Source organism: Tursiops truncatus, chromosome 16 (assembly GCF_011762595.2).
Source record: "Tursiops truncatus isolate mTurTru1 chromosome 16, mTurTru1.mat.Y, whole genome shotgun sequence".
Taxonomy (NCBI): domain Eukaryota; kingdom Metazoa; phylum Chordata; class Mammalia; order Artiodactyla; family Delphinidae; genus Tursiops; species Tursiops truncatus.
The window spans coordinates 59,859,998-59,887,388 of NC_047049.1; the positions used below are offsets into that span (position 1 = coordinate 59,859,998).

A 27,391-nucleotide genomic window follows, 5' to 3' on the forward strand; every position below is an offset into this window, starting at 1 on the left:
CACACACACACACACACACACGGCTGCTTTTAAATGCCTTAATTTCTCTAAGGTCTCACCCCAGTGCTTCCTCTTAGAGCTTTAGTTGTTCTCTTGTATTCCTCTGCCTGTAATCTCTTGTCCCCAGGCACCTGAAGATCTGCTGTCTCCTGTAGTTCCTTCTCTCCCTCTGCAGGTAATTAACATTTCTTATAGTGGCCTCCAACCTGATAACCAGATTATACCACTGTTCCAAACTGCACTCCAAGTTAGGCAAGACAGAAACCAGTTCCTCAGGCAGCCTCCTAACAAGCCAGAACATTGCAAACAACTTTCACTCTTCCTTCTGCCCTGATGGAGGAGCAGGAGTTGTGTGGCTTCCTTCTGACCTGCTGTAATGTCCTAGGGAAGGGGTGTAGGGCAAAGGATAGATGAAATTTCCTACCATTTTGAGTGCAGCTTTCCTTTGGTTAGGCATTTGCTTGGTTGTTGCTGATTTTTAATTGGTTTCTGGAGTTTTCCCAAAGCTGCTTTGGTCTGTATGTTATTGTTTATTTGCTGTTTCTGTCGGGGAATAAGGGCCTGGATCTCCTTAGTGTGCCATCTTGCTAATGTTGCTCCAAGTTTGTATAATTTTAAGGCATTATTTTCTCAAATATCTTTTTTCTTCCCTTTTCCTCATCTCTGTAACTCTAATTTCACCTGTATTAGACTAATTGATGTTGGTGTACAGATTACTGAAGCTCTGTTCATTTGCTTTCCAGACTTTTTTTTTCCTCACTCTGCTTCAATTTGGATAGTTTCTGTGGCTGCGTATTCAAATTCACTGTTTTTTTCTGAAGCGTCTAATCTGTTGTTAATCCCATCAAATGGAATTTTCATTTTTCCGCTTATTTTTTTAATCTCTTGAAGTTCCATTTGTTTCTTTTTGATATGGTCCTTTTTCCTCTTCAGTATCCTCACGTTTTCCTTAAAATAGTTAAGCTTATAAATAATAGCTATTTAAAGTCATTATCTGCTAATCCATTAGTATAATATTATAGCATTCTAGATCTATATCTGTTGATGGATTATTTTTTGCCATGTGATGTCTGAAACATTTATATTAACATATTTCCATACAAATAACCCAAAGCAAGTTTAGTATTAGTTTTTTTTTGAATTTTATTTTATATATTTTTTTATACAGCAGGTTCTTATTAGTCATCAGTTTTTTGTTTTTTTTTTTTGCGGTACGCGGGCCTCACACTGTTGTGGCCTCTCCCGTTGTGGAGCACAGGCTTCGGACGCGCAGGCTCAGTGGCCATGGCTCACGGGCCCAGGCGTTCCCCGGCACGTGGGATCTTCCCGGACAGGGGCACGAACCCGTGTCCCCTGCATTGGCAGGCGGACTCTTAACCACTGCGCCACCAGGGAAGCCCTAGTCATCAGTTTTATACACATCAGTGTACACATGTCAATCCCAATCGCCCAGTTTAGCACACCACCATCCCCACCTCCCCTGCGGCTTTCCCCCCTTGGTGTCCATACGTTTGTTCTCTACATCTGTGTCTCAACTTCTGCCCTGCAAACTGGTTCATCTGTACCATTTTTCTAGGTTCCACATACATGCATTAATGTACGATATTTGTTTTTCTCTTTCTGACTAACTTTACTCTGTATGACAGTCTCTAGATCCATCCACATCTCAACAAATGGCTCAGTTTTGTTCCTTTTTATGGCTGAGAAATATTCCATTGTATATATGTACTGCATCTTCTTTATCCACTCGTCTGTCGCTGGGCATTTAGGTTGCTTCTATGACCTGGCTATTGTAAATAGTGCTGCAGTGAACATTGGGGTGCATGTGTCTTTTTGAATTATGGTTTTCTCTGGGTATATTCCCAACAGTGGGATTGCTGTATCATATGGTAATTCTATTTTTAGTTTTTTAAGGAACCTCCATACTGTTCTCCATTAGTGGCTATATCAATTTACATTCCCACCAACAGTGCAAGAGGGTTCCCTTTTCTCCACACCCTCTCCAGCATTTGTTGTTTGTAGATTTTCTGATGATGCCCATTCTAACTGGTGTGAGGTGATACCTCATTGTAGTTTTGATTTGCATTTCTATAATAATTAGTGATGTTGAGCAGCTTTTCATGTGTTTCTTGGCCATGTGTATGTCTTCTTTGGAGAAATGTCTATTTAGGTCTTCTGCCCATTTTTGGATTGGGTTGTTTGTTTCTTTAATATTGAGCTGCATGAGCTGTTTATATATTTTGGAGATTAATCCTTTGTCCGTTGATTCATTTGCAAATATTTTGTACCATTCTGAGGGTTGTCTTTTTGTCTTGTTTATGGTTTCCTTTGCTGTGCAAAAGCTTTGAAGTTTCATTAGGTCCCATTTGTTTATTTTTGTTTTTATTTCCATTACTCTAGGAGGTGGATCAAAAAGGATCTTGCTGTGATTTATGTCAAAGAGTGTTCTTCCTATGTTTTCCTCTAAGAGTTTTATAGTGTCTGGGCTTACATTTAGGTCTCTAATCAATTTTGAGTTTATTTTTGTGTATGGTGTTAGGGAGTGTTCTAATTTCATTTTTACATATGTAGCTGTACAGTTTTCCAGCACCACTTATTGAAGAGACTGTCTTTTCTCCATTGTATATTCTTGCCTCCTTTGTCATAGATTAGTTGACCATATGTGCGTGGGTTTATCTCTGGGCGTTCTATCTTGTTCCATTGATCTTTGTTTCTGTTTTTGTGCCAGTACCATATTGTCTTGATTACTGTAGCTTTGTAGTATAGTCTGAAGTCAGGGAGTCTGATTCCTCCAGCTCCATTTTTTTCCCTCAAGACTGCTTTGGCTATTCGGGATCTTTTGTGTCTCCATACAAATTTTAAGATTTTTTGTTCTAGTTCCATAAAAATTGCCATTGGTAATTTGATAGGGATTGCGTTGAATCTGTAGATTGCTTTGGGTAGTATAGTCATTTTCACAATACTGATTCTTCCAATCCAAGAACATAGTATATCTCTCCATCTGTTGGTATCATCTTTAATTTCTTTCATCATTGTCTTATAGTTTTCTGTGTACAGGTCTTTTGTCTCCCTAGGTAGGTTTATTCCTAGGTATTTTATTCTTTTTGTTGCAATGGTAAATGGGAGTGTTGATTTCTCTTTCAGACTTTTCATCATTAGTGTATAGGAATGCAAGAGATTTCTGTGCATTAATTTTGTATCCTGTAACTTTTTCAGATTCATTGATTAGCTCTAGTAGTTTTCTGGTGGCATTTATGGGATTCTCTATGTATAGTATCATGTCATCTGCAAACAGTGACAGTTTTACTTCTTCTTTTCCAATTTGTATTCCTTTTATTTCTTTTTCTTCTCTGATTGCTGTGGCTAGGACTTCCAAAACTATGTTGAATAATAGTGGTGAGAGTGGACATCCTTGTCTTGTTCCTGATCTTAGAGGAAATGCTTTCAGTTTTTCACCATTGAGAATGATGTTTGCTGTGGGTTTGTCTTCTATGGCCTTTATTATGTTGAGGTAGTTTCCCTCTATGCCCATTTTCTGGGGAGTCTTTATCATAAATGGGTATTGAATTTTGTCAGAAGCTTTTTCTGCATCTAATGAGATGATCATATGATTTTTATTCTTCAATTTGTTAATATGGTGTATCACATTGATTGATTTGCATATATTGAAGAATCCTTGCATCCCTGGGATAAATCCCACTTGATCATGGTGTATGATCCTTTTAATGTGTTGTTGGATTCTGTTTGCTAGTATTTTGTTGAGGACTTTTGCGTCTATATTCATCAGTGATATTGGTCTGTAATTTTCTTTTTTTGTAGTATCTTTGTCTGGTTTTGGTATCAGGGTGATGGTGGTCTCATACAATGAGTTTGGGAGTGTTCCTGCCTCTGCAATTTTTTGGAAGAGTTTGAGAAGGATGGGTGTTAGCTCTCTAAATGTTTGATAGAATTCACCTGTGAAGCCATCTGGTCCTGGCCTTATGTTTGTTGGAAGATTTTTAATAACAGTTTCAATTTCATTACTTGTGATTGGTCTGTTCATATTTTCTGTTTCTTCCTGGTTCAGTCTTGGAAGTTTATACCTTTCTAAGAATTTGTCCATTTCTTGCAGGTTGTCCATTTTATTGGCATAGAGTTGCTTGTAGTAGTCTCTTAGGATGCTTTGTATTTCTGCGGTTTCTGTTGTAACTTCTCCTTTTTCCTTTCTAATTTTATTGAGTCCTCTCCCTCTTTTTCTTGATGAGTCTGGCTAATGTTTTATCAATTTTTTTATCTTCTCAAAGAACCAGATTTTAGTTTTATTGACCTTTCCTATTGTTTTGTTTCTATTTCATTTATTTCTGATTTGATCTTTATGATTTCTTTCCTTCTGCTAACTTTGGGTTTTGTTTGTTCTTCTTTCTCTAGTTCCTTTAGGTGTAAGGTTAGATGGTTTATTTGAGATTTGTCTTGTTTCTTGAGGTAGGCTTGTATAGCTATAAACTTCCCTCTTAGAACTGCTTTTGCTGCATCCCGAAGGTTTTGGATCGTCGTATTTTCATTATCATTTGTCTCTAGGTTTTTCTGATTTCCTCTTTGATTTCTTCAGTGATCTATTGGTTATTTAGTAACTTATTGTTTAGCTTCCATGTGTTTGTGTTTTTTACGTTTTTTTCCCTGTAATTCATTTCTAATCTCATAGCGCTGTGGTCAGAAAAGATGATTGATATGATTTCAATTTTCTTAAATTTACTGAGGCTTGATTTGTGACCCAAGATGTGATCTATCCTGAGTATGTTCTGTGTGCACTTGAGAAGAAAGTGTAATCTGTTGTTTTGGGATGGAATGTCCTATAAATATCAATTAAATCTATCTGGTCTATTGTGTCATTTAAAGCTTCTGTTCCTTATTTGTTTTCATTTTGGATGATCTGTCCATTGGTGTAAGTGAGGTATTAAAGTCCCCCACTATTATTGTGTTACTGTCGATTTTCTCTTTTAGAGCTGTCAGCAGTTGCCTTATGTATTGAGGTGCTCCTATGTTGGGTGCATATATATTTATAATTGTTATATCTTCTTCTTGGATTGATCCCTTGATCATTATGTAGTGTCCGTCCTTGTCTCTTGTAACATTCTTTATTTTAAAGTCTATTTTATCTGATATGAGTATTGCTGCTCCAGCTTTCTTTTGATTTCCATTTGCATGGAATATCTTTTTCCATCCCCTCACTTTCAGTTGGTATGTGTCCCTAGGTCTGAAGTGGGTCTCTTGTAGACAGCATATATATGGATCTTGTTTTTATATCCATTCAGCAAGCCTGTATCTTTTGGTGGGAGCATTCAATTCATTTACGTTTAAGGTAATTATCGATATGTATGTTCCTATGACCATTTTCTTAATTGTTTTGGGTTTGTTATTGTAGGTCTTTTCCTTCTCATGTGTTTCTTGACTAGAGAAGATCCTTTAGCATTTGTTGTAAAGCTGGTTTGCTGGTGGTGAACTCTGTCAGCTTTTGCTTGTCTGTAAAGGTTTTAATTTCTCCATCAAGTCTGAATGAGATCCTTGCTGGGTAGAGTAATCTTGGTTGTAGGTTCTTCCCTTTCATCACTTTAAGTATATCATGCCACTCCCTTCTGGCTTGTAGAGTTTCTGCTGAGAAATCAGCTGTTAACCTTATGGGAGTTCCTTTGTATGTTATTTGTCGTTTTTCCCTTGCTGCTTTCAATAATTTTTGTCTTTAATTTTTTCCAATTTGATTACTGTGTGTCTCGTTGTGCTTCTTCTTGGGTTTATCCTGTATGGGACTCGCTGTGCTTCCTGGACTTGGGTGGCTATTTCATCTCCCAAGTCCGGGAAGTTTTCAACTATAATCTCTTCAAATATTTTCTCTGGTCCTTTCTCTTTCTCTTCTCCTTCTGGGACCCTTATAATGCGAATGTTGTTGCGTTTAATGTTGTCCCAGAGGTCTCTTAGGCTGTCTTCATTTCTTTTCATTCTTTTTTCTTTAGTCTGTTCCACAGCAGTGAATTCCACCATTCTGTCTTCCAGGTCACTTATCCATTCTTCTGCCTCAGTTATTCTGCTATTGATTCCTTCTAGTGTAGTTTTCATTTCAGTTATTGTATTGTTCATCTCTGTTTGTTTGTTCTTTAATTCTTCTAGGTCTTTGTTAAACATTTCTTGCATCTTCTCGATCTTTGCCTCCATTCTTTTTCAGAGGTCCTGGATCATCTTCACTATCATTATTCTGAATTCTTTTTCTGGAAGGTTGCCTATCTCCACTTCATTTAGTTGTTTTTCTGGGGTTTTATCTTGTTCCTTCATCTGGTACATAGCCCTCTGCCTTTTTGTCTTGTCTATCTTTTTGTGAATGTGGTTTTTATTCCACAGGCTGCAGGATTGTAGTTCTTCTTGCTTCTGCTGTCTGCCCTCTATTGATGGATTTTTTACCTGCTTATGGGGTCACATTTTTCTGCTTCTTGTGTATCTGTTAAATTTTTATTGGGTGGTGAACATTGTGAATTTACTCCGTTGAGAGCAAATCTTGTTTTTTCTCTTTAGAGAGTCTGAACCTTGGTTCTGGAAAATAGCTACTTGTGGATCAGCATAATCGTTCCAAAGCTTGTATTTAAACCTTTTAAGGGCAGATGTGGAGTATTCCTTTCTCTACGGCTAGTTTAGCTTCACTCCTAAGGTGTGTCCCTACTGGAATCTCTCTTCAGTGCTCTGTGTATTCAAGCGTGGTGTCTCTACTCTGGCTGGTGGGAACTTGAATGTTAGCATGCTGTTTGAGCTTTGGGTATTGCAGCTCCCCCAGTAGTTGTTTTTCATCTGGTCTTGTGGATTTCACCCTGTGCATGTGCAGATTGTCCTTCAGCCAAAGTCTCAAAGAGAGTTTTATGCTGATTTCTGGAGTCCTTTTTTTTTGGCTTCCTCCTCTTCAGTGCTTGGTCCTGCAAATTTTATTTGCCTTTGCATCACCAAATTCCAGAATTGAATTGAATTGTCCCCTCAGTTCATTGGGATCATTGGGCTCTGTTTGGGTTCCCCACTCTGTGCCCTATGTGGAAATTGTTTCCATTCAGAAAGCCAAGATGGGGCTCACTCAGTCTGTCTAGCACCATCTGTTATCCAGTGTCTGAAAACATTTGTTTTATGTGTTTTATCTAGTTTTCTAGTGTTTTTTTTTTTCTTTGCGGTACGTGGGCCTCTCACTGTTGTGGCCTCTCCCGTTGCGGAGCACAGGCTCCAGACGCACAGGCTCAGCGGCCATGGCTCATGGGCCAAGCCGCTCCGCGGCATGTGGGATCTTCCTGGACTAGGGCACGAACCCGTGTCCCCTCCATCGGCAGGCAGACTCTCAACCACTGTGCCACCAGGGAAGCCCTAGTTTTCTAGTTATTGATGGCAGGAGGCAAGTCCTGTAGGAGTTAATTCTTCATGGGCAAAAGGAGACATACATTTTAAAATTAGGATATAATTCATATAACATAGGTGCACAGTTCGGTGGTTTTTAGTATATTCACTACATTATGCAACCATTGCCACCATCTGATTCTAGAATATTTCCATCACCCCGTAAAAGATAGCTCATACTCATTAAGCTGTCAGTTCCTATTGCCCCCTTTTCCCAGCCCCTAACAACCACTAATTTACTTTCTGTCTCTGTTAGTTTGCCTATTCTGAATATTCCATAAAATGGAATCATACAATATGTGGCCTTTTGTCTCTGGGCATCTTTCACTTACAATGTTTTTAAGGTTTATCCATGTTTTATCATGTAACGCTACTTCATTTTCTTTTTATGGCCAAGTAATATTCCATTGTATGGCTCTACCACATTTTGTTTATGCATTCATCACTTGATGAATGTTTGGGTTGTTTCTACTTTGGGCTTTTATGAATAATGCTGCTATCCATACATGTTTTCTTATAATAATTTGTAATATTGTAAACAAGGCTGAGTTTACCATTATTTTTATTTACTTAATTGACCTTGATCTGATAAAAAATAGCTGTTGTGTTGTGCTAGACAGTGTTCTAAGTGCCTCCTATGCTTATTTTGTTTAATCTTCTGTCCATCCCTATGAGGTAGATACTGATTTTCCATTTTACTGATTAAGAAAGTGAAGTTTAGAGAGGATAATTTTCCCAAGGTACGACAGGGTACCACAGCTAGTGGTTGCCACCATGCTAAGTCAGATAGATGATACAAAGTTGTGTAGGACCTAGTAATGGCTGTAATTTATACAATCCAATAGAACAAATAGCTGAAATTAGTCCTAGGAGTCACTGTGGGAAATTATTTGAACAGAAAGAAAAAAACCAGACTGTTTAGGGACTTTCCTGGTTAAGACTCGGCACTGCCAGTGCAGGGGGCACAGTTTCAGTGCTTGATTGAGGAACTAGGATCCCACATGCTGCATGGCATGGCCCAAAAAAACCCCCAAAAAACAACCCTACCAAAAAATAACTGTTTAAATTGAAGATCTTTTGATGGTTGCTTGTCTGTTAACCACTTGTACCAATCTTTCAGCAGGTATTTTCCTTGGGACTAGCCTTGAGTAAAATTAGGTAGTAATTTGTACAGTATTTGAGCATTCAAAAAACAGCAGCAGAGCCTTCCCAGTTGTGCTTGGGTGTTTCAACTCCAAATCATATTCTGTTCCCTAATAGTTAAAAGATATCATGTGGATATGATATTATTTAAGAGGGACTTTCGTTCATTAGGGATATCCATCTTCACTCCTGTATTAGGACTGAAGGAGGTGAGATTCTTTATCTTTTAAAAATTCATTAATAATATTAATTTTTTTTTCTTTCTTTGAGAAGGTAAATTTATCGTCTTTTGCAGCTTATCTCAAATAAAAGAAGTGCTTTTGGGATCTCTGAGGTGAAAAGTAATATTGGAAAAGGAATTTATTAGATTACATTTATACCCTACTCTATATTAGTTTTCTGTTGCTGTGTAATAAATTACCACAATCTTAGCAGCTTAAAACAACACGCATTTATCATCTCACAGTATTGTAGTAGCTCTGTAGATTAGAAGACCTGGTGGCCTCGAGAGGGTTCTCTGCTTTGGGTCTCACAAGGCCAAAATCAAGGTATTGGCCAGACCGGTCTCTTATCTGGAGGCCCTGGAGGAGAATCCACTTCCAAGTTCATTCACATTGTTGGCAGAATTCAGTTCCTTGTGGCTGTAGGTCTGAAGTCCCTGTTTCCTTGACATGGGGCCCTTCTCACTTCTGTCAAATCCTGCTTGTGCTTTGAGTCTCTGACTTTGCCACCAGCCAGAGAAAACTCTGCTTTTTAAAGAGCTCATGTGTATAGGTCAGGCTTACTGGGATAATCTGCCTGATTAAGGTCAGCTGTGCCGTATAACTGAGTATAATCACAGCCGTGATATCACATTCACAGGTTCCACCCACAGTCAAAGGAGAGGGGATTATATGAGGTTAAGGGTCTTTGAGGGTCATTCTTAGAATTCTGCCTACTGTAGCATTAATGTTCATTTTAAAACATTGTTGTGAGAGTCACATTTTTGATACAGCTGATTTTTCTACTCCCGGCTCTCATCCTATCCTTCCCTCACCCTTCCTTGAACTCTTTTCTTCCCTTAAAATAGTGGGCCCCTTTTCTCTCTTTATTTGGTAGCATGCTTGTCCTTGACCTCATCCTTGACTCTCTAAGGGAACCCTGGATTTACCTTTTAGAATAACATTTCCTGAAATCACTTTTCTTTGTGCTGATCAATTATATAAGAAATGTTTGACTACAGACATCATCATCATCATCCTTGTGCTTCAGCTCCCTAAGCCTGAGTATTTAATGTAGGATTTAGCTGCTCACAGACACCAGCAAGGTGTTTTTCATCTATGTGATCTGCAGATGAACTGCACCTTAGTTTTTCACTCTTTCCTCTCTTGCATTAAGATTCAAAGATGTCTCACTGTCTGTAAGTTCAAGAAGTATGTTAAAACCCTGTATATCTCTCAATCTATCTATAGCTAGTAATGCTAATATAATTCCAATTTATCTCACAGCAGGGTCCAGTAGAAAAGCACATCAGTAATGAAAAATAGTAATTCAAAACTGTGTTTGGTGGAGCATTCTGAAGGCTTTGTAGATCTGTCTGAAGCAACAGGGGATTTCTCAGGCTGCCTGGAGAACCTGAACAGGTTATAGAACAAAAACTACATCATTCTGCTCATACTGTGGTGTGAAGGCTGACACTGGGCAGAAATGGCTAATGGATTTGGGGTCCATCCCCTCTCCCCAAGTTAGGATTAGTTTTTTCCATTTAGTATTATTCACTGAAGAAGAAAATTTATATATAAAAGCTTTAGTGGATAATTTAAGATGTTTCATGTGTAATTTTTAGGATTTTTAGGATCCTAATAATTTAGGATTTTTCATGTGTAATTTTTCATGTGTAATTTCATGTGTAATTGTCTTGTGAACTAATTTAGAATGAAGACGGATACAGGCATACCTTGGAGATATTGCGCATTTGGTTCCAGACCACTGCAATCAAGTGAGACATATGAATTTTTTGGTTTCCCAGTGCATATGAAATTTATGTTTACACTTTACTATAGTCTATTAAGTGTGCAATAGTATTATGTCTAAAAAATGTATATACCTTAATTAAAAATAATGCTGTTGGAAAAATGGCAGCAATAGACTTGCTCCACTCAGAGTTGCCACAAAACTTCAATTTGTAAAAAACATAATATCTGCGAAGCACAGTAAAGTGAAGCACAATTAAACAAGGTGTGCCTGTAGTTGTCTTTGGTTGTAATAAAAGTTGTGAACTCCTGAGTTCTAATGTTAGGTGAGAAAGTAAGAAAAGAGATGTTACAAGATTCATATAGTGTACCATTTGGATGGAGATGATTGTTGTGAATAAGTGTTTATCTTTTATTCATTCATTCACTATTTTTTAAATGTCTACCATTGTCCAGGCTATATATTTTGTGCTAACAATGGACTCTACCCTATGGATCCCATACTCTACTGGGGGGAAACAGTGTTCTTATAGAAATAGTTAGAGTACTGTGAGTTAAGTGCTATTAGAGGGAGTGCAGTGGGTTCACAGAGGAGAGATTCTCCAGTGGTTGGAAAAGGCTTATTAAGGGAGGTGACACTTGAATTGAGTCTTGAAAGAAGAACAAGAGTTCTGGCAAAGGGGGATGAGCATTCTGGGCAGAGGAACTGGCACTTGCAAGGTATGGAGGTGTTCTAGTCTGCTGTGTTCGGGGAAGAGTTAGGAGTTTGTTAAGACTGCAACCTGGAAAGTGAGTAGGGTAGGGAAGAGGTAGGAGTCAAGAGTGGAAAGGTGAATGGTATCCAGGTTGTGAAAGGTCATGTGTGGATTAAGGATTTTTAATGTATTTTATAGTCAGGAACCGGCAAAGATTTTAAGTAGGGACTAATGTGATTAACTTAGCATTGTAGTTGCCTCTGAAGGCAGTGTGGAGGATGGATCGAGAGTTAAGGAGTGGGGTACGAGAGGCATCTACCAGTTAGAGACTATTGATGCCGTCTATTAAAAAAAAGACTAAGGGCTTCCCTGGTGGTGCAGTGGTTAAGAATCTGCCTGCCAGTGCAGGGGACATGGGTTCGATCTCTGGTCCAGGAAGATCCCACATGCCACGGAGCAACTAAGCCCATGTGCCACAACTACTGAGCCTGTGCTTCTAGAGCCCGCGAGCCACAACTACTGAGACCACATGCTGTAGCTACTGAAGCCTGCGCTCCTAGAGCCCATGCTCCGCAGCAAGAGAAGCCACCTCAGTGAGAAGCCCGTGCACTGCAACAAAGAGTAACCCCCGCTCGCCACAACTAGAGAAAGCCCGCGCACAGCAACAAAGACCCAGTGCAGCCAAAAATAAATTAAAAAAAAAAAGACAAAGGCCTGTGGCATATTCAGGAGAGGATATGTTCCAGAGATATTTTAGAGATCTCTCTAAAGTGAGGATAATAATGGTGCCTACCTTTAGTGTTGATGTGAAGAGTAAATGAGTTAATAAATTTAAGGTGTTTAGAGCAGAGCATGGTGCATAGTTGGTATTGTGTTTGCTCTTGTAATAATAGCACGGATTACTGTTTAGGAGATGAGGGTAAGTGTAGCATCAAGAAGGAGTGGAGGATCTGACTTGAATAGGAGGTGTACCATTAACTCATCACTAATGTTTAAGTGATCATTGTTTGTCTTTGGGAATAAATGTAGGTTGGTAGATGGATTGCCAGCTAGTGCTTACAAGTAACTTATAGAGGAATAGTTAAGTTTTTAGAAAAGTATGTTTAACTATTCATTGTGCTTATCAACATAAGAGAGTTGTATCCTTTAGTTAAGGGGAGATGCTTTTTGCTCCTTTTCAGGTGGGTACGGATATTTAGACCATGCGTGAGAACATTTATTTTTTCTGGTCACTGTAAAAGCTGATCCTTGAATATTTGTCCTTTGTTTTTAAGAACCTCTCCACTTTCCCGTAAGTATGTCTGGATAGAATTTATAAGATAGAAGAGTCAAAACCTTGTTTTCTGAAGCTTATTCAGCATAACAATTATTTGATTAATAACATACAGAGACTCTCAAATCAAAGTCAGCATTTGTGAACAGTCTTAAAGGATAGAAATGACTCAGCAGAGCCTAATTAGCTCTTGAGGGTGCTTTAAAAGGAAGAGTAAAGATGGCATTTGTTTAGAGTGTAGCCTAGTCATATAAAAAGCAAGAAGGGGGAAAGCCTGTATTTATTCCATACTACTATGTGCCAGAGGCCTCAGAACAACCCTGAGAAGGAAATGTGTGTTTTAGAGATGATGAAACTGAGTTTCAGAGCAGTGAGTAACTCACCTCAAGTAATACTATGGATAGGTAGCAGAAATAGAATTTGAAACCAGGCCTATCTGGTTGCAAAGCCAAATGCTCTTTTCACCAGTCTTATATGAATAACTTTTCTATGTGAATGAGGTAGGTATATATCACCCACCCAGGAGTGATTGTCTGGGATTTGGCCATAAAAAGAAAGAAAATATAATGAGCATAGGGGAAGACTTCCGTACTTATTTCCTCTCTTTCTTTGCATAGAATATCAGGAAGTGAATTGGTAGACCCCTCACAAATACCTGTTTCGTACTTATTTATAGGTTTCGTGGAGCATGTAAAAAATCTATAGGACCTTTGAGTTAGAGGTAAACTGGGCCATCTCCCTCATCTTACAGAGAAGGAAACCAAGGTCTAAAGAAGTGAGATGGTTTGCCTGATCATAGCTGGTTTATAGCAGAGTTGGAATTAGAACCCTAAGCTCTGTATTCCAGGTTAGAAGCCTTTTGTAGCTAAATCCCAAACCTTTGTTACGCCTGGAATTCCTGGAAGATGATATCTGTGAATGTAATTTGAGGATTATTTTTTTTGTTTCTGGCTCTCAGCACGTACTGTCAAGGCCAAGTGCTGTACACTATATATGTTCTGGGTGCCACACATTTGGATCAGATTCATAGGCATTCTTTTCTTAACTCTCATGTAATGGAGCATGACCTTTGGGATCTGAGTCTGAAGAGAGGCTTCACTTCTGCCAGCTGATAGCTCTGGCAGATGTACCTATGTTATATCCCAACTGTGTGGACAGAATGGTTTGAGTTCTTACTGGGGCTTTAAGGAAAAAAAAAGTGGGCTAATCCATACTTCTCTCTACTGGCCTTTTCCCCAAGCATGACATTTTTAGATTTCACTATTCCTTGTTAATTGTTCATTCTGATAGCACTGCCAGCAGTTCTGCCCCCGTGGACCCCGAGAGCTGGATTAAAAGTGAAATCAGTGAAGGCACTGTGATCATGTGGTGACTGCTGATAAATCATGGAGCTGCAGTTTGAATGAGAGGGTTAAGGTCTTGCACCTAGGACTGCTGAGTTAGAACTCGACTTTGAACTCTGAACTGGGGCTTAGGCCTGCACATAAGCTTTCTGTGGAGGTAGCTTTTGCATGCATTTTTTCCTTAGATGAGGTCTTATTTAACAAATAAAGAAACTGAGACTCATAGATATGACTTAGCTATAAAGAACCCAACCCCCCAATCTAGATAGAACCACCCTAGGGATTCTTGTTACTTCACCCTTTGCTTCTGCTTGCTGGGTGGAAGGTCACCACCGTTAGGATTTTCAGGCGCCAGCCTGGGTGGCCAACCTAACAAAGTAAAATAGTTCTGGCTCCGAGTAATGGTGAACTTGGAGCAGGGCCCAGTGTAATTAAACCCCTGGAGAAAAGAATTTGTTGTTGGCCTGTATTCATTACAGTGAAGAAGCTTGCGGGTAGAAATATGATATATTCCAAGCAAAGAAAAATAGTGGCTCTAGAGATCTATGCCATTGCCTTGAAGATTGTTTGGTTCCACATTAAATTTAGATAGTTCAGTAAGAGAAAAGCTTTTCTTGGTAGATGGCATTCCTAGGCAGGGTAAAATTTAGGGTGTTTCTCCATTTATTAAAAGACTGTCCAGTAGGGTTTCATATGCATTATATAATCTACAATACAGTTAAAGCCTGTCTGAACTCTTATGACTCACAATTCCCCCAAAGACTTCAGTTTATGTTGCCTTTAGGTATCCCATGTGTTCCTTTCCTTGCTCTTTTGTGTTCTCTCTGTTTTGTTTCCAAGTATTTACTATTTTTGTGGCCAGGGAACTCAAGTTGACTGAAGTGGTAGGCTCCCAAAGAAAAAGGTAAGGGAAGAAAAGTTCTAGAGCTTCTTTTTTCTAGATAGTAAGATAATAAATTTATGTTGGTTTAAACCACTAAGTTTGTGGTAATTTGTTATAGTAACAGTAGGATACTAATAATTTTAAACTCACAGAAAAGTTATAAGACTAAGGATAGTACTCTACTCAGATTCACTTGTTAATATTTTACTTTGTTTTATCATTCTCTCTTTCTCTTTTTTCATCCTTTCTGAACTACTTTAAAGTGCACTGCATATGTCATGACCCTTTACCCCTCACACCTCAATATATATTTCCTGAGAATTGGAATTTTTTTAATGTAATAACCATGTACCTCTTCCCATGTTTGAGTCATTTTTATTTTTGTGAAGTGTCTCTTTATGTCTTTTGTCTATTGCTCAGTAGCATTTTTAGTCATTTTCCTTTGATTTTTAAAAGTTCTTTTTATATTAGAGATATTAACCCTTTATCTGTGATATATGTTGCAAGTATTTTCTTCTAGTGTATTGTCTTTTAACTTTGCTTATATTTTTTGCCATGTAAAAGTTTTCTCTTTTTAAGTAATCAAATTTATTGGTCTTATTGCATCTGGATTTCTAGTCTTAGTTTGACAGCCTTTTTCTACATCCAGGTTAAAGAGGAATTTACCCATTTTGTTTTCTTGTATAGTTTGTTTTTTTACGTTTCAGTCTTTAATTTGGAGTTTATTCTTGTGTGTGGTGTAATGAATGAATATAATTTTATTCTTTTTCCAAATGGCTGTCCAGTTGCCCCAGTATCATTTATTAACAAAAATCACATTTGCCTCAGTGGTTTGAGATAACAGCTTTGCCATCCACAAAGATTTCTGTGTGTACATGGTGTTTTTAACATTATATGTTGAAAGACCTTTGGGAAGTCATCAAATACAAAAGGTCAAATAAGAGTTGATCAGAGGTCGAGTAAACTATTCCATGAGGATAGCTCTCAGCAGGTTGAGTTATAGATGAAAACTTGTTTCAGGATTGCTAAGATGCTCTTAAAAAGAAAAGGCATACAGATTTTTTTTTTTTTCTTTTTTTTTGCGGTACGTGGGCCTCTCATTGTTGTGGCCTCTCCTGTTGCGGAGCACAGGCTCCGGACGTGCAGGCTCAGCGGCCATGACTCACGGGCCCAGCCACTCTGCGGCATGTGGGATCTTCCTGGACCGGGGCTCGAACCCGCATCCCCTGCATCGGCAGGCGGACTCTCAACCACCGCGCCACCAGGGAAGCCCGGCATACACATTTTTATATTTAACAGCTTTATTGAGGTACAGTTTACATACCAAAAAACCCACCCATTTCAAGTGTACAGTTCAATCATTTTTAGTAAATTTACGGAGTTGTGCAATCATAACCATAATCTAATTGTATTTCTAGAACATTCCTGTCACTCCAGAAATGTCCCTTATGCCTATTTGCAGTCCCAGCCCTAACCCCAGGCAACCATCTGGCTTTCAGTCTCTACAGATCTGCCTCTTCTGAATATTTCACATAAATGGAATCGTATAATATGTAGTTTTTGCATCTGGCTTCTTTTACTTAGTTATTGTTTTTGTAGTTTATTCATATTATTACATGTGTATGTTGCCTAGTAGTATTTCGTTGTATGACTGTACTAAATTTTGTTTATCCCTTCACCAGTTGATAGATATTTGGATTACTTCCACTTTTCGGTTCTTATAAATAATACTGCTGTGACATTCACTTACAAGTTTTTATGTGGACCTACATCTTCATTTCTCTTGAGTAGAGTCCTAGGAATGAAACGTCTGGGTTGTACTGAAAATTCACGTTTAACTTTTTGAGGAACTGCCAAACTGTTTTCCAGAGGGGCTGCACCATTTTCCATTCCTCCCAGCAATGTACTCAGCAGTTCAGTTTCTCCATATCCTCACCAGTGCTTGTTATTGTCTGTCTTTTTGATTACAGTCATTCTAGTGAGCATGAAGTGATGTCTCATTTTGGTGTTGATTTGCATTTCCTAAAAGACTAATGATGTTCAACACCTTTTCATATGTTTATTAGCCATTAGTATATCTTCTTTGGTGAAATGTCTATTCAGATACTCTGCTCATTTTTGAATTGGATTGTGTATCATTTTATTATTGAATTTTAAAAATTTTTTAAATGTTTATATTTATCAGATATATGATTTGCAAATATTTTTCTCCCAAATAATTTTTTCTCTGTGGCTTGTCTTCTCACTTTCCTAATGTATCTTTTGAAGCACAAGTTTTTAACTTTGATCAAGTTCAGTTAGTCCTTTTTTTCTTCTTTATGGGTTATGCTTATGCTTTTGATGCTCGTATCTCAGAAAAGACAAGGATTAAAACTACTTTTCATGGAATTATGATATTTGCCTTATTTTCAGGACTAGTCTGGTGATCAGACTATTGTGTGAGTTTTGTTGAAATGTATAATGCCTTGCCTCTGGGTGATGGCCTCATTGTTCCAGAGTCCTTTGGGCAACTATTACTAGAGAGGCAGAGTAATATTGATCAAAAGTGTAGGCTTTGGGGCCTGACTACCTGGGTTTGATTTTTAACTTCATCCCCTCCTAACAGTGTTACTTTGGGAAAGTGGCTTTATTTCTCTGTGCCTCAGTTTCCTCATCTGTAAAATGGGGATAATGCTATTGGGTTGGCCAAAAAGTTCATTTGGTTTTTTCCGTAAGATCTTACGGAAAAACTTTTTGGCCAGCCCAATACTTTGCTCGTAGGGTGTTTGTGTATATAAAGTTCATAAGAAATGCCTGGGGCAGAGTAAGCCTCAAGAAATATTAGCTCTTATTATTAGGGGAGCAATTCTCAACTGTAGTTTGGGGTGGGGTTGTGCATATTGGAATCATTTGTGGGTCTCTGCATGCCTTTCTAAAGTGACAGATTCCGCCATGGGTTACAGCAGCTGGGATGATAAGTATTGCACTTAGCCTTCCTTGACACATTTAAAGTTGATTGTTCCTTAAAATCACTTTCATTAAATGAGGCAGTTTGGGTTGATGTGTAGAATTATAAAACTCTTCATCAGATGTAAAAATAGCTCAAGCTCCATTAACACTTAGAAAATGAATAATCTATTAATTCCTCTTGCCAAGGCAAAAATCAGGCAGTCTTAGGCAAACCAAGAGCAGGATATAAGCTATCTGCATTTGATAAATACATTTTTCTGCTTTTGGGGTGGTTTATTAGTCCAGGGATCAGATTATGGGGTAAGAACTTGTAATTCAGAGATAGAAGAATTCCTGCTTTGCTCCTGTTGGAGGATAAGATTCACAACTTTTTTTTTCTTGTCTTCATTTGCAAAATGAGTTTAATGAAATTTGAGACCTATTTATCTTCAAAAGGGATTCATGATCTGATATGGGACTACTATCAGAATATATAAAGAATCCTTATAACTCAACAATAAAAAGACAGAAAATGGGCAAAGGATTTAAATAGACATTTCTCCAAAGGGGATGTACAAATGTCCAACAGGGACATGAAAAGATGTTCAGCATCATTGGTCAATAGTGAGAAGCAAATCAAAACCACAATGTGATACCACTTTACACCTACTAGGATGACTATAGTAAAATTTAAAAAAGGAAAATATTAAGTGTTGGTGAAAGTGTAGAGAAATAGGAACCCTCGTACATTGCTGCTTGGAATGTAAAATGGTTCAGTTCCTGTGGAAAAGTTTGGTGGTTCCTCAGTAAGTTAAACATAGAGTCATCATAGGACCCAGCAATTCCACGCCTTAGTATATATCCAAAAGAGTTGAAAACATATGTCAACATGGATGTTGACACAGATGTTTGTTAAAGCTGCATTATTAATAATAGCCAAAAGATGGAATCAATCCAAATGACCGTTAAGGGATAAATGGGTAAACAAACTGTGTTATATGCATACAGTGGAATATTATTGAACCATGAAAAAGGATGAAGTACAGATATATGCTGCAACTTGAATGAAGTTTGAAAACATGCTAAGTGAAAGAAGCTAGACACAAAGGTCATATATGGTATGATTCCTTTTATTTGCCATATCCATTATAGGCAAATCCAAAGAGACAGAAAGCAAACTAGAGGTTACCAGGGGATGAGCAATGGGAAATAGGGAGTGATTATTTAATAAGTATGAAGTGTTTTTATGGGGTGCTGAAAAAGTTTTCAAACTAAAGAGAGATGGTGGTTTTACAAAATTGTGAATACACTAAATACCATTAAATTTTGTACACTCTAAAATGGTTAATTGTGGGGCTTCTCTGGTGGCGCAGTGATTGAGAGTCCGCCTGCCGATGCAGGGGACGCGGGTTCGTGCCCTGGTCCGGGAAGATCCCACATGCCGCGGAGCGGCTGGGCCCGTGAGCCATGGCTGCTGAGCCTGCGCGTCCGGAGCCTGTGTGCTCTGCAATGGGAGAGGCCGCAACAGTGAGAGGCCCGCGTATCGCAAAAAAAAAAAAAAAAAAAATTAAAATGGTTAATTGTGTGCTAAGTGAATTTCTTGTCAGTTTAAAAGTGGGGGAGACAGAAGTTTTAAAGTACAGGAATGATTATGCTAGAAAAGGATGACCATATTTGATGTGGCTACTCCAGTGTCTGGATATCTCTCCAAATTCATTTTTCACTCACCTTTGCTTGGGACAGTTTATTCTTTTTTTAATAAGTTTCTTTCTTTCTCTCTCTCTTTCTGTCTTTCTTTCTCTTTCTCTTTTTCTCTCTCTATCTCTCTCTTTCTGCATTGCTGCACGTGGGCTTTGCCTAGTTGTGGCGAGAGGGGGCTACTCTTCGTTGAGGTGCTCTGGCTTCTCATTGTGGTGGCTTCTCATTGCGGAGCACAGGTTCTAGGCGTGCGGGCTCTAGAGGGCAGGCTAAGTAGTTGTGGTGCAACAGCTTAGTTGCTCCGTGGCATGTGGGATCTTCCTGGACCAGGGCTTGAACCCGTGTCCCCTGCATTGGCAGGTGGATTCTCAACCACTGCGCCACCAGGGAAGCCTGGGGCAGTTTGTTCTTACACAAAATATTTTACCTGAAAATACTGCAGTGTCTGCTAAGATAGAAACTTTTTTATAAAGAGTATATTATCTTTGGGGAAGCCCATAAGAGGCCCAGTTGCTCTGGAACTAATAAAGCTGTTGAGGAACAAAAGCTATTCTTAGAACCTGTAATTAGGTAGCATTCTGTTTTTCCTGGGCATAACATTTTATCAGGCTACCAGTTCATTTTTTTAAAAAATATTTCTTGAAGTGAAATTCACCTAACATAAAATTAACCATTTTAAAATGAATGATTCAGTGGCCTTTTGTGCATTAGCAGTGTTGTGTAAGTACCAACTCTCTGTCATTCCACATGTTTTCATCACCCCAAAGGGGAATCCCATACCCATGAAGCACATCCTTGCCAGCACTTGTTTTCCACTTTTTTGATTATAGGCAGCCTGATCGGTGTGAAATGGTACCTCATTGTGGCTTTGATTTGCATTTCTCTTAATGACTGAAGAAGTTGAACATCGTCATATGCCTGTTGGCCATTTGTATTTCTTCTTTGGAGAAATACCTACTCAAGTCCTTTTCCTTTTTCTCTTTTAAAAATAATTAATTAATTAATTAATTTTTGGCTGCGTTGGGTCTTCGTTGATGGGTCTATGTTGCTGCATGCAAGCTTTCTCTAGTTGTGGCGAGCGGGGTCTTCTCTTCGTTGTGGTGCGTGGGCTTCTCATTGTGGTAGCTTCTCTTGTTTCGGAGCTCAGGCTCTAGGTGTGCAGGCTTCAGTAGTTGCGGCATGTGGGCTCAGTAGTTGTGGCTCGCGGGCTCTAGAGCACAGGCTCAATAGTTGTGGCGCATGGGCTTAGTTGCTCTGTGGCATGTGGGATCTTCCCGGACCAGGGCTCGAACCCGTGTCCCCTGCATTGGCAGGTGGATTCTTAACCACTGCGCCACCAGAGAAGTCCCTTTTTCTTTCTTTAAATCGAGCTATCTTTTAGTTGTTGAGCTTTGTACATGCTCTTTATATATTATGGATACAATATGACCCTTGTCAGATGTATGGTTTGCAAATATTTCTCCCATTCTGTAGGTTGTCTTTTTCACTTTATTTTTTGTTTTAACTTTTTACTTTCTATTGGAGTATAGTTGATTAACAGTGTTGTGATGGTATCTTTTTCACTTTCTTGGTAGTCCTTTGATACACAAAAGTTTTAAAGTTTGAAGTCTAATCTGATTTTTCTTTTGTTACCATACTATTGGTGTCATATCTAAGAATCCATTGCCAAATCCAAGGTCATCGAGATTTTCCTCTCTTTTTCTTCTAAGAATTTTATGATTTTATGGTTTTAACTCATATCATTGATCCATTTTGACATAGGTTTTGTATATAGTATATGGTATGGGTTCACATCATTCTCTTGCATGTAGATATTCAGTTGTCCCAAAATCATTTGTTGAAGAGACTCTTCTTTCTCCATTAAATTGTCCTGGCAGCCTGGTTGAAAATCAGTTGGTCATGGATGTGTGGGTTTATTTCTCTGCACTCAATTCTGTTCCTGTAAGGAACGGCACCAAGAAACGGGGGAGAGCTTAAACAAGCTTTATTTGGGAACGCTCCCGGGCGCGGTTCACTGGTCCGAGAGAAAGGGGCCAGAGAAGTCGCGCCTGGGCGAGGGTTTGGGCAGAATTTATAGGGGAAGAAGGGAAAGGGGTGTGGTGAATCCAGGAGGGCGCAGGGTATTCCTTATTTGGTGGTCTTTTCGGGTATTGTGGGGGACCGTTAGTCCCGCCCCTTGAAAGGCGGGAAGGCTGGGCTGGGTGGAAAGTCCCCAGGTCATTTCCTGGAACTGGGTGGTCCGGAAAGTCTCCAGGTCAGTTTCAACCTGTGAGTCTGATTGCATTCCCCTGCCTCGGGCCATTTGCCCTTACAGTTCCTGCCATGTACTTTTGTATGGGCTGAGTTTCTTGTTTTTTTCTCCCTTTGATAATAGGATCATGGGGTTGATAGCACCATTTTCCAGAATCCTAAGAAGCTTCACCTAACTATTGGGATGTTGGTGCTTTTGAGTGAGCAAGAGATCCAGCAGACATGTGAGATGCTACAGCAGTGTAAAGAGGAATTCATTGAGTGAGTAATCCACAGGAGTGGGGAAGGGTGGTCACCCTGTACTGGCTTCTTTCTGGTATCACAGACTTGTTTTTGGACTAGGGAGCTGGGTGACATGGGAACAAAATTTGTTGACTCACCCATTTGTAACACTTAACATTGGGTTATCGTCTAAAAGGTTTAAAATGGATTTAAAGCATATATTTACAGATTTGTGTGGAAAGGCTCTACCTTAAATTTTACCAGTTCAGTTGGCAAATTTTGTTCTTTAACAAGGACATCCCATTCTTTTCTCAAAAAGGAAATTCTCTTCATTATCTATAGAAGAGTGTAGGCTACTGTATTAGTTTTCTGTGCTGCTGTAACACATTACTACAACCTTGGTGGCTTAAAACAAGACAAATTTATAATCTTATAGTTCTGTGGGGCAGAAATCTGATAGGGGTTTCACTGGGCTAAAATCAAGTTACTGGCAGGGTGTGTTCCTTTTTGGAGGCTCTAGGGAAGAATCTATTTCCTTGTCTTTAAAGTCCTGATTTAGAGGCCACCCACAGTACTTGGCTAGTAGCCTCCTTCCTCCATCTTCAAAACTAACAATGTTGCATCTGTTTGACCCTCAATCTGTTACATCTCTCTCTCTGGCCACAGCAGGGACAGGTTCTCTGCTTTTAAGGATGTGTGTGATTTAATTGAGCCCACCCAGATAATCCAGAGTAATCTCCCCACCTTAAACTCTTTAGCCTTAATCACATCTGCAAAACCTTCTTTGCCATGTAAGGTAGTATATTTACAAATTCCAAAGAGTAGAACATGGGCATCTTTGGAGGGCCGTTATTGTGCTTACCATAGTAACTCAAACATTATAACATGATTCCATAGGAGAGTCTTCACTGTATTTCAGAAATGCAGTCTTTAATTTTCTTTTCTTTAATAAAGGTAGTTTTGTTTGAGTCAGTAAGGATACCAGAAACTGTCCAAGCAGTCGGTTTTGGCTCAGGGAAAACATTGCTATTCTGACGGCAGAGTTGTTATTCTTTTTACTGTAAGATTTTAATTTGCATATACATCTGACCTAACAGCTCTGTTTCAAAGGATCATATCTTCTGAGCCCCCCCTTCCTTTGTTCCTTTTACTTAAGATTGAAGCAAACCAAGAGAAACTTGAAAATTAACTGACTTGAATACTTTTATTTTTATTCAATTGTAAAATATACTATTCTGACATGGCCTTGTAGAAGTGGGTTACCTGTTTCATTGGGTAAAACAAGGTAAAAGGATTTAAATTTTTTCTCAAGTTATGTTGTATATGAAACTGTAATACAAAGACTTATTTGTGGACCAGTTTTCTTTTTTCCATTAATTGTTTTGAAGACAAAATATTTTTCTTGAGCAAAATCATAAGCTGATCATGTTTGCAGCTGCCTGTTCTTTCTGAATTTCAAACAGCAAAGAATACTTCTTTGTCTTGTTCTTTGCATAGTGATGGGCAACTATTTTCTCTCTATCTGACCTAAAATTCAAAATAATTTGGTGTTTGTAATTAGATATTTATAGTTTTCCTTGCATAAAATAAAATTTTATGCTTTACCTTACAAAGCAGAGCAATTTTACCTTGTTTAAAAATCACTTCTGTTACTTTAACTTCCCAGATTACTTTTTGCTAAACAAAACTGAAAGCAGCTGCATTTTTTGGCTGCCATTAGGATAATCCTGCTAACAAAAAAATTAAAGGCGGATAAAATATTTGTTCAGAGAGGTATTTGGTTTTTTACCTTATGAAAATCAGGTCACAGGATTTTAATCACTGAAGCCTTATCCTGAGCTATGTGAGGATTTAGTTGAGTTCCTCCCTTTTATGTCTCTTGGTGTCTTTTGTGACTAAATGCCAAATCTGAACCCTTTAAGCGTGTCAGAGTTGGTGTGCATAGGGAATGAAGAGCAGCCTTAATAGTTCCTAAGAATTTTTGACATGACAGGATGAAAACAGTAATTGTAGTTTTTCAAATTCAGCAAAGCTTTTGAAATAGGACACGTTACCCTGCCAAAAATCTGCAATGCAGGCAAAAATTTTTTAAAGTTGCTCTTTTCAAAAAGCTGGAAAGGTTTAAAACCAGCAAGTAAAGCAGGCCTCCCCAGCCTTCTTCTCTCACCTTCCCTCTGTTATACACACTTGTTTTAAAAGTATATAGTGCAAAATTAATCTACCTGATTGGCTAGAGGGGTGAGAATCAGAATTGGTTGTTTGTATTGTCCAGAAGTGCCCTGTTTTCCTAAAAGGAAGAAAAGTCTCCTAAAAAAAAAAAAAAAAGGATACTTACAATAAAGCCCTGGTGTAAAATGTATCACCTAACTTCTTTTTCCTTCTTATTCCTTTTTTACATCTTTATTGGAGTATAATTGCTTTACAATGGTGTGTTAGTTTCTGCTTTATAACAAAGTGAATCAGTTATACATATACATATGTTCCCATATCTCTTCCCTCTCCCTCCCACCCTCCCTATCCCACCCCTTCTTCCTTATTCTTGATCTTCGATCTCAGTCTTTGTACTTGGTATGCTTAGAAAAAAAATGTCAATAAATAATTGCATTTCTAACCTGAACCTTTTATGATGTAAAGATCGCAAATTAAAATATAAAGGTGGAAAACATTGGAAATGAATAGTCTACTATATAACATGCTGTAGCTTAATTTAATGGCTTTTTAAATTGAGGTATTAAATGTGGCTATATTGGCATTTAATTAAAATTGTGGTGATACATAGATATTTTAAAGAAATGGGTAGTTGAATGTTCGTTTTAAATTTGGGGGTGGTATTTGAGTTTAAAGTATGTCACCTGACCAGAAATAGAACTTTCATTTCAATTCTTAGGCTAAAGGCTCATGTAGCTGTGTAGATTCAAATGAATTATTCACGATGTTCAGTAGTGCTGAAGCACTAAATGTGTCCCTTGTGACTTTTCTTTGTGATATGTCGAACACAAACAGTGCCATGTCTCTGAGTATATAGTCTGACAAATGTGCGGCTCTTCTTTAGCTCCCGTAACACTTTACTCATACCTAAGTGTTCCCAGTAGGCCTGAAGTAAAACCAAATAAGAAGTTAAAAAGGGACAAGAATGAGGAGAGGAGAAGAGGAAAAATACCCAGGGACAAATGTCCCTAATTATTGCCTCATATGTCTCTCCATTGAAGAGTGTGCTCAGTGGTATCCAAGGTGGAATAGTTTGGTCACCAAGACAAAGAGCATTTATCAAGCAAACCATTGGATTCTCTCCCGCTCTTTAATTCTCCCTCTTGATAAATCCTAGGGATAGGTTGAAAGAGTTTGTTTCTACTTGTAAGGCAGACTTTGAATCTGTTCATGGTTTTGTTTTTGGTGCCGCATCTAATTCCAGTGGTTTGAGGTAGTTTAGAGTGAGGACATATATACAAAAGAAATGTTAAAGTCAGACAGATTAGAAACCATAAAGATGGAATGGGAAGAAAATTCTGTCTAAAAACCGAGGTGAGATAATAATTGTAGTAGAACTTTAACATTTAGTGGTGTTTTCAAGCATCAGTATACTTGAACTATGGGAATTCTTGGCAGTCCAGTGGTTAGGACTTGGCGCTTTCACTGCCAGGGCCCTAGGTTTGATCCCTGGTGGGGGAACTAAGATCCCACAAGCCATGCAGTGTGGCCTAAACACACACACACACACACACACACACACACACACACACACACACACACACACACACACACACACTCTCTCTCTCTCTCTCTCTCTCTCTCTCGCTCTCTCTCTCTCTCTCTCTCTCTCTCTCTCTCTCTCTCTCTCTCTCTCTCTCTCTCTCTCTTGAACTAAATCCCAGAAAGGAAAACACCAATTATTATAATTCTTATCTGATAAAAAGGAACATAATTTTTCAGGAGAGAATCCTTTTCTGCTTCTCAACCCAAGAAAAAGTTGTATAAATCTTAACATAAAGAACCCAGGTGATGATGAGCTGTGTCTTCAACAGGAGTTTGGCAGAAGATATAAAAACATTGTTCACGTTGCTCTTTCTTGTATTGACCCCTGGAAATTGAGAGTGTAACATTAAATATAACCCAGTAAAAACATTTTAGTGGGAAACTAAACCAGTATGGTGCTTTCTGGTGATCTAACTATGCAAGGTTAGAGCTGAAAAAACATAGAAGAATGTACATTTAGTATTAAATTTTTTTTTCCCAGAAGTTTTGTTGACTGCCCTTTGATAGGATTTAATGGCAGTCTTTCATATTGAATTCTTTGACTATAACTAGAAATGGAGATACACTGTATTGGCTGGCTATCTATTTATTTATTTATTTCTGCATTGGGTCTTCGTTGCTGCGCGCAGGCTTTCTTTAGTTGCGGCACACGGGGGCTGTTTTTGGTTGCGGTCCACGGGCTTCTCATTGCGGTGGCTTCTCTTGTTGCAGAGCACAGACTCTAGGCGCATGGGCTTCAGTAGTTGTGGCACATGGGCTCAGTAGTTGTGGCACATGGGCTTAGTTGCTCCGCGGCATGTGAGATCTTCCTGGAACGGCTCGATCCCATGTCACCTGTATTGGCAGGCAGATTCTTAACCGCTGCTCCACCAGGGAAGTTTGTATTGTTGATTGAAGCTAAAGACTTCAATCAGATAATAATTCAGAGCTTGACTTGTGTTTTGGAATATCCCACTTATTGGAGGTGGTTGTAGGGATACTTATGATCAGGGTCATAATTTTTCTCATTAAAGTACCTGTCTAAAATAGTTGAGTTATTTAGTTTCTTAAAAAATTCTGGTCTTGTGCAAAATAACGGCCTTGGTGTTTTAAGGGAATCTTTTTTTTTTTTTTTTGCAGTACGCGGGCCTCTTACTGTTGTGGCCTCTCCCGTTGCGGAGCACAGGCTCTGGACGCGCAGGCTCAGCAGCCATGGCTCACGGGCCCAGCCGCTCCGCGGCAAATGGGATCTTCCCAGACTGGGGCATGAACCCGTGTCCCCTGTATTGGCAGGTGGACTCTCAACCAGTGCGCCACCAGGGAAGCCCTTAAGGGAATCTTTTACCATTAGGATTCCTAGGCTATAAAAGGATCTCCCTGGGCCTCAATTAAATATCAAGAAAACTTTTTTGTTTTGCCTTATTTGGAATTATTTTTTGATTAATCCTAACAGTCTGTTGTCTTTAGGCCAGTACCACATTTTATTCAGTGACAATATAGGCGTGTGTCCACAGTCTCAAAATTGTTCAGGACATCTTCTCCCTTTATAGTGGTACATCCATCAATGTTTATCAGAGATTTATGGAGTACCCATTTTATATAAGGCACTGTCCCAGGTGCTGGGGATATAGGAGTAGAAAAGATGGATAGGGTCCCTGGCCTCATGGGGCTTGGAGAAGGCTGTTTGGTGAGCTGATTTTTAGCTGGGTTTCATGTTGTCACAGCAAAGCCTTTGCTAGTTGAAGCATAAGTCTGTTTAAGGGGCCTGGGAAGAAAGCAGGATGGTGGGTTTTACTTAACATAAAAGAAATACATGTTAACTTTAGAAAAGCTAAAAATTGCAGATAAACAGGAATTCCCTGGCTGTCCAATCGTTA

The 27,391-nt window shown here is 38.8% G+C and overlaps 1 protein-coding gene across 21 annotated transcripts in view; it reads left to right on the forward strand.

Annotated features, from left to right (window-relative positions):
• ASCC1 (activating signal cointegrator 1 complex subunit 1) overlaps positions 1–27,391 on the forward strand; it is a 135,056-nt gene that overhangs the window by 61,973 nt on the left and 45,692 nt on the right. For 19 of the 21 annotated variants that reach the window (XR_012326599.1, XR_012326600.1, XR_012326598.1 and 16 more), the window contains 3 exons: positions 10,452–10,516; positions 15,816–15,993; positions 21,685–21,821. Coding sequence is in view for 17 of the 21 variants with exons in the window: in XM_073793488.1 (XP_073649589.1) it covers positions 10,452–10,516; positions 15,816–15,993; positions 21,685–21,821 (380 nt within the window). In the remaining 4 variants the exon portion in view is untranslated. The remainder of the gene's footprint in view (positions 1–10,451; positions 10,517–15,815; positions 15,994–21,684; positions 21,822–27,391) is intronic. The other 2 variants (XM_073793498.1, XM_019936115.3) reach the window with 1 other exon arrangement.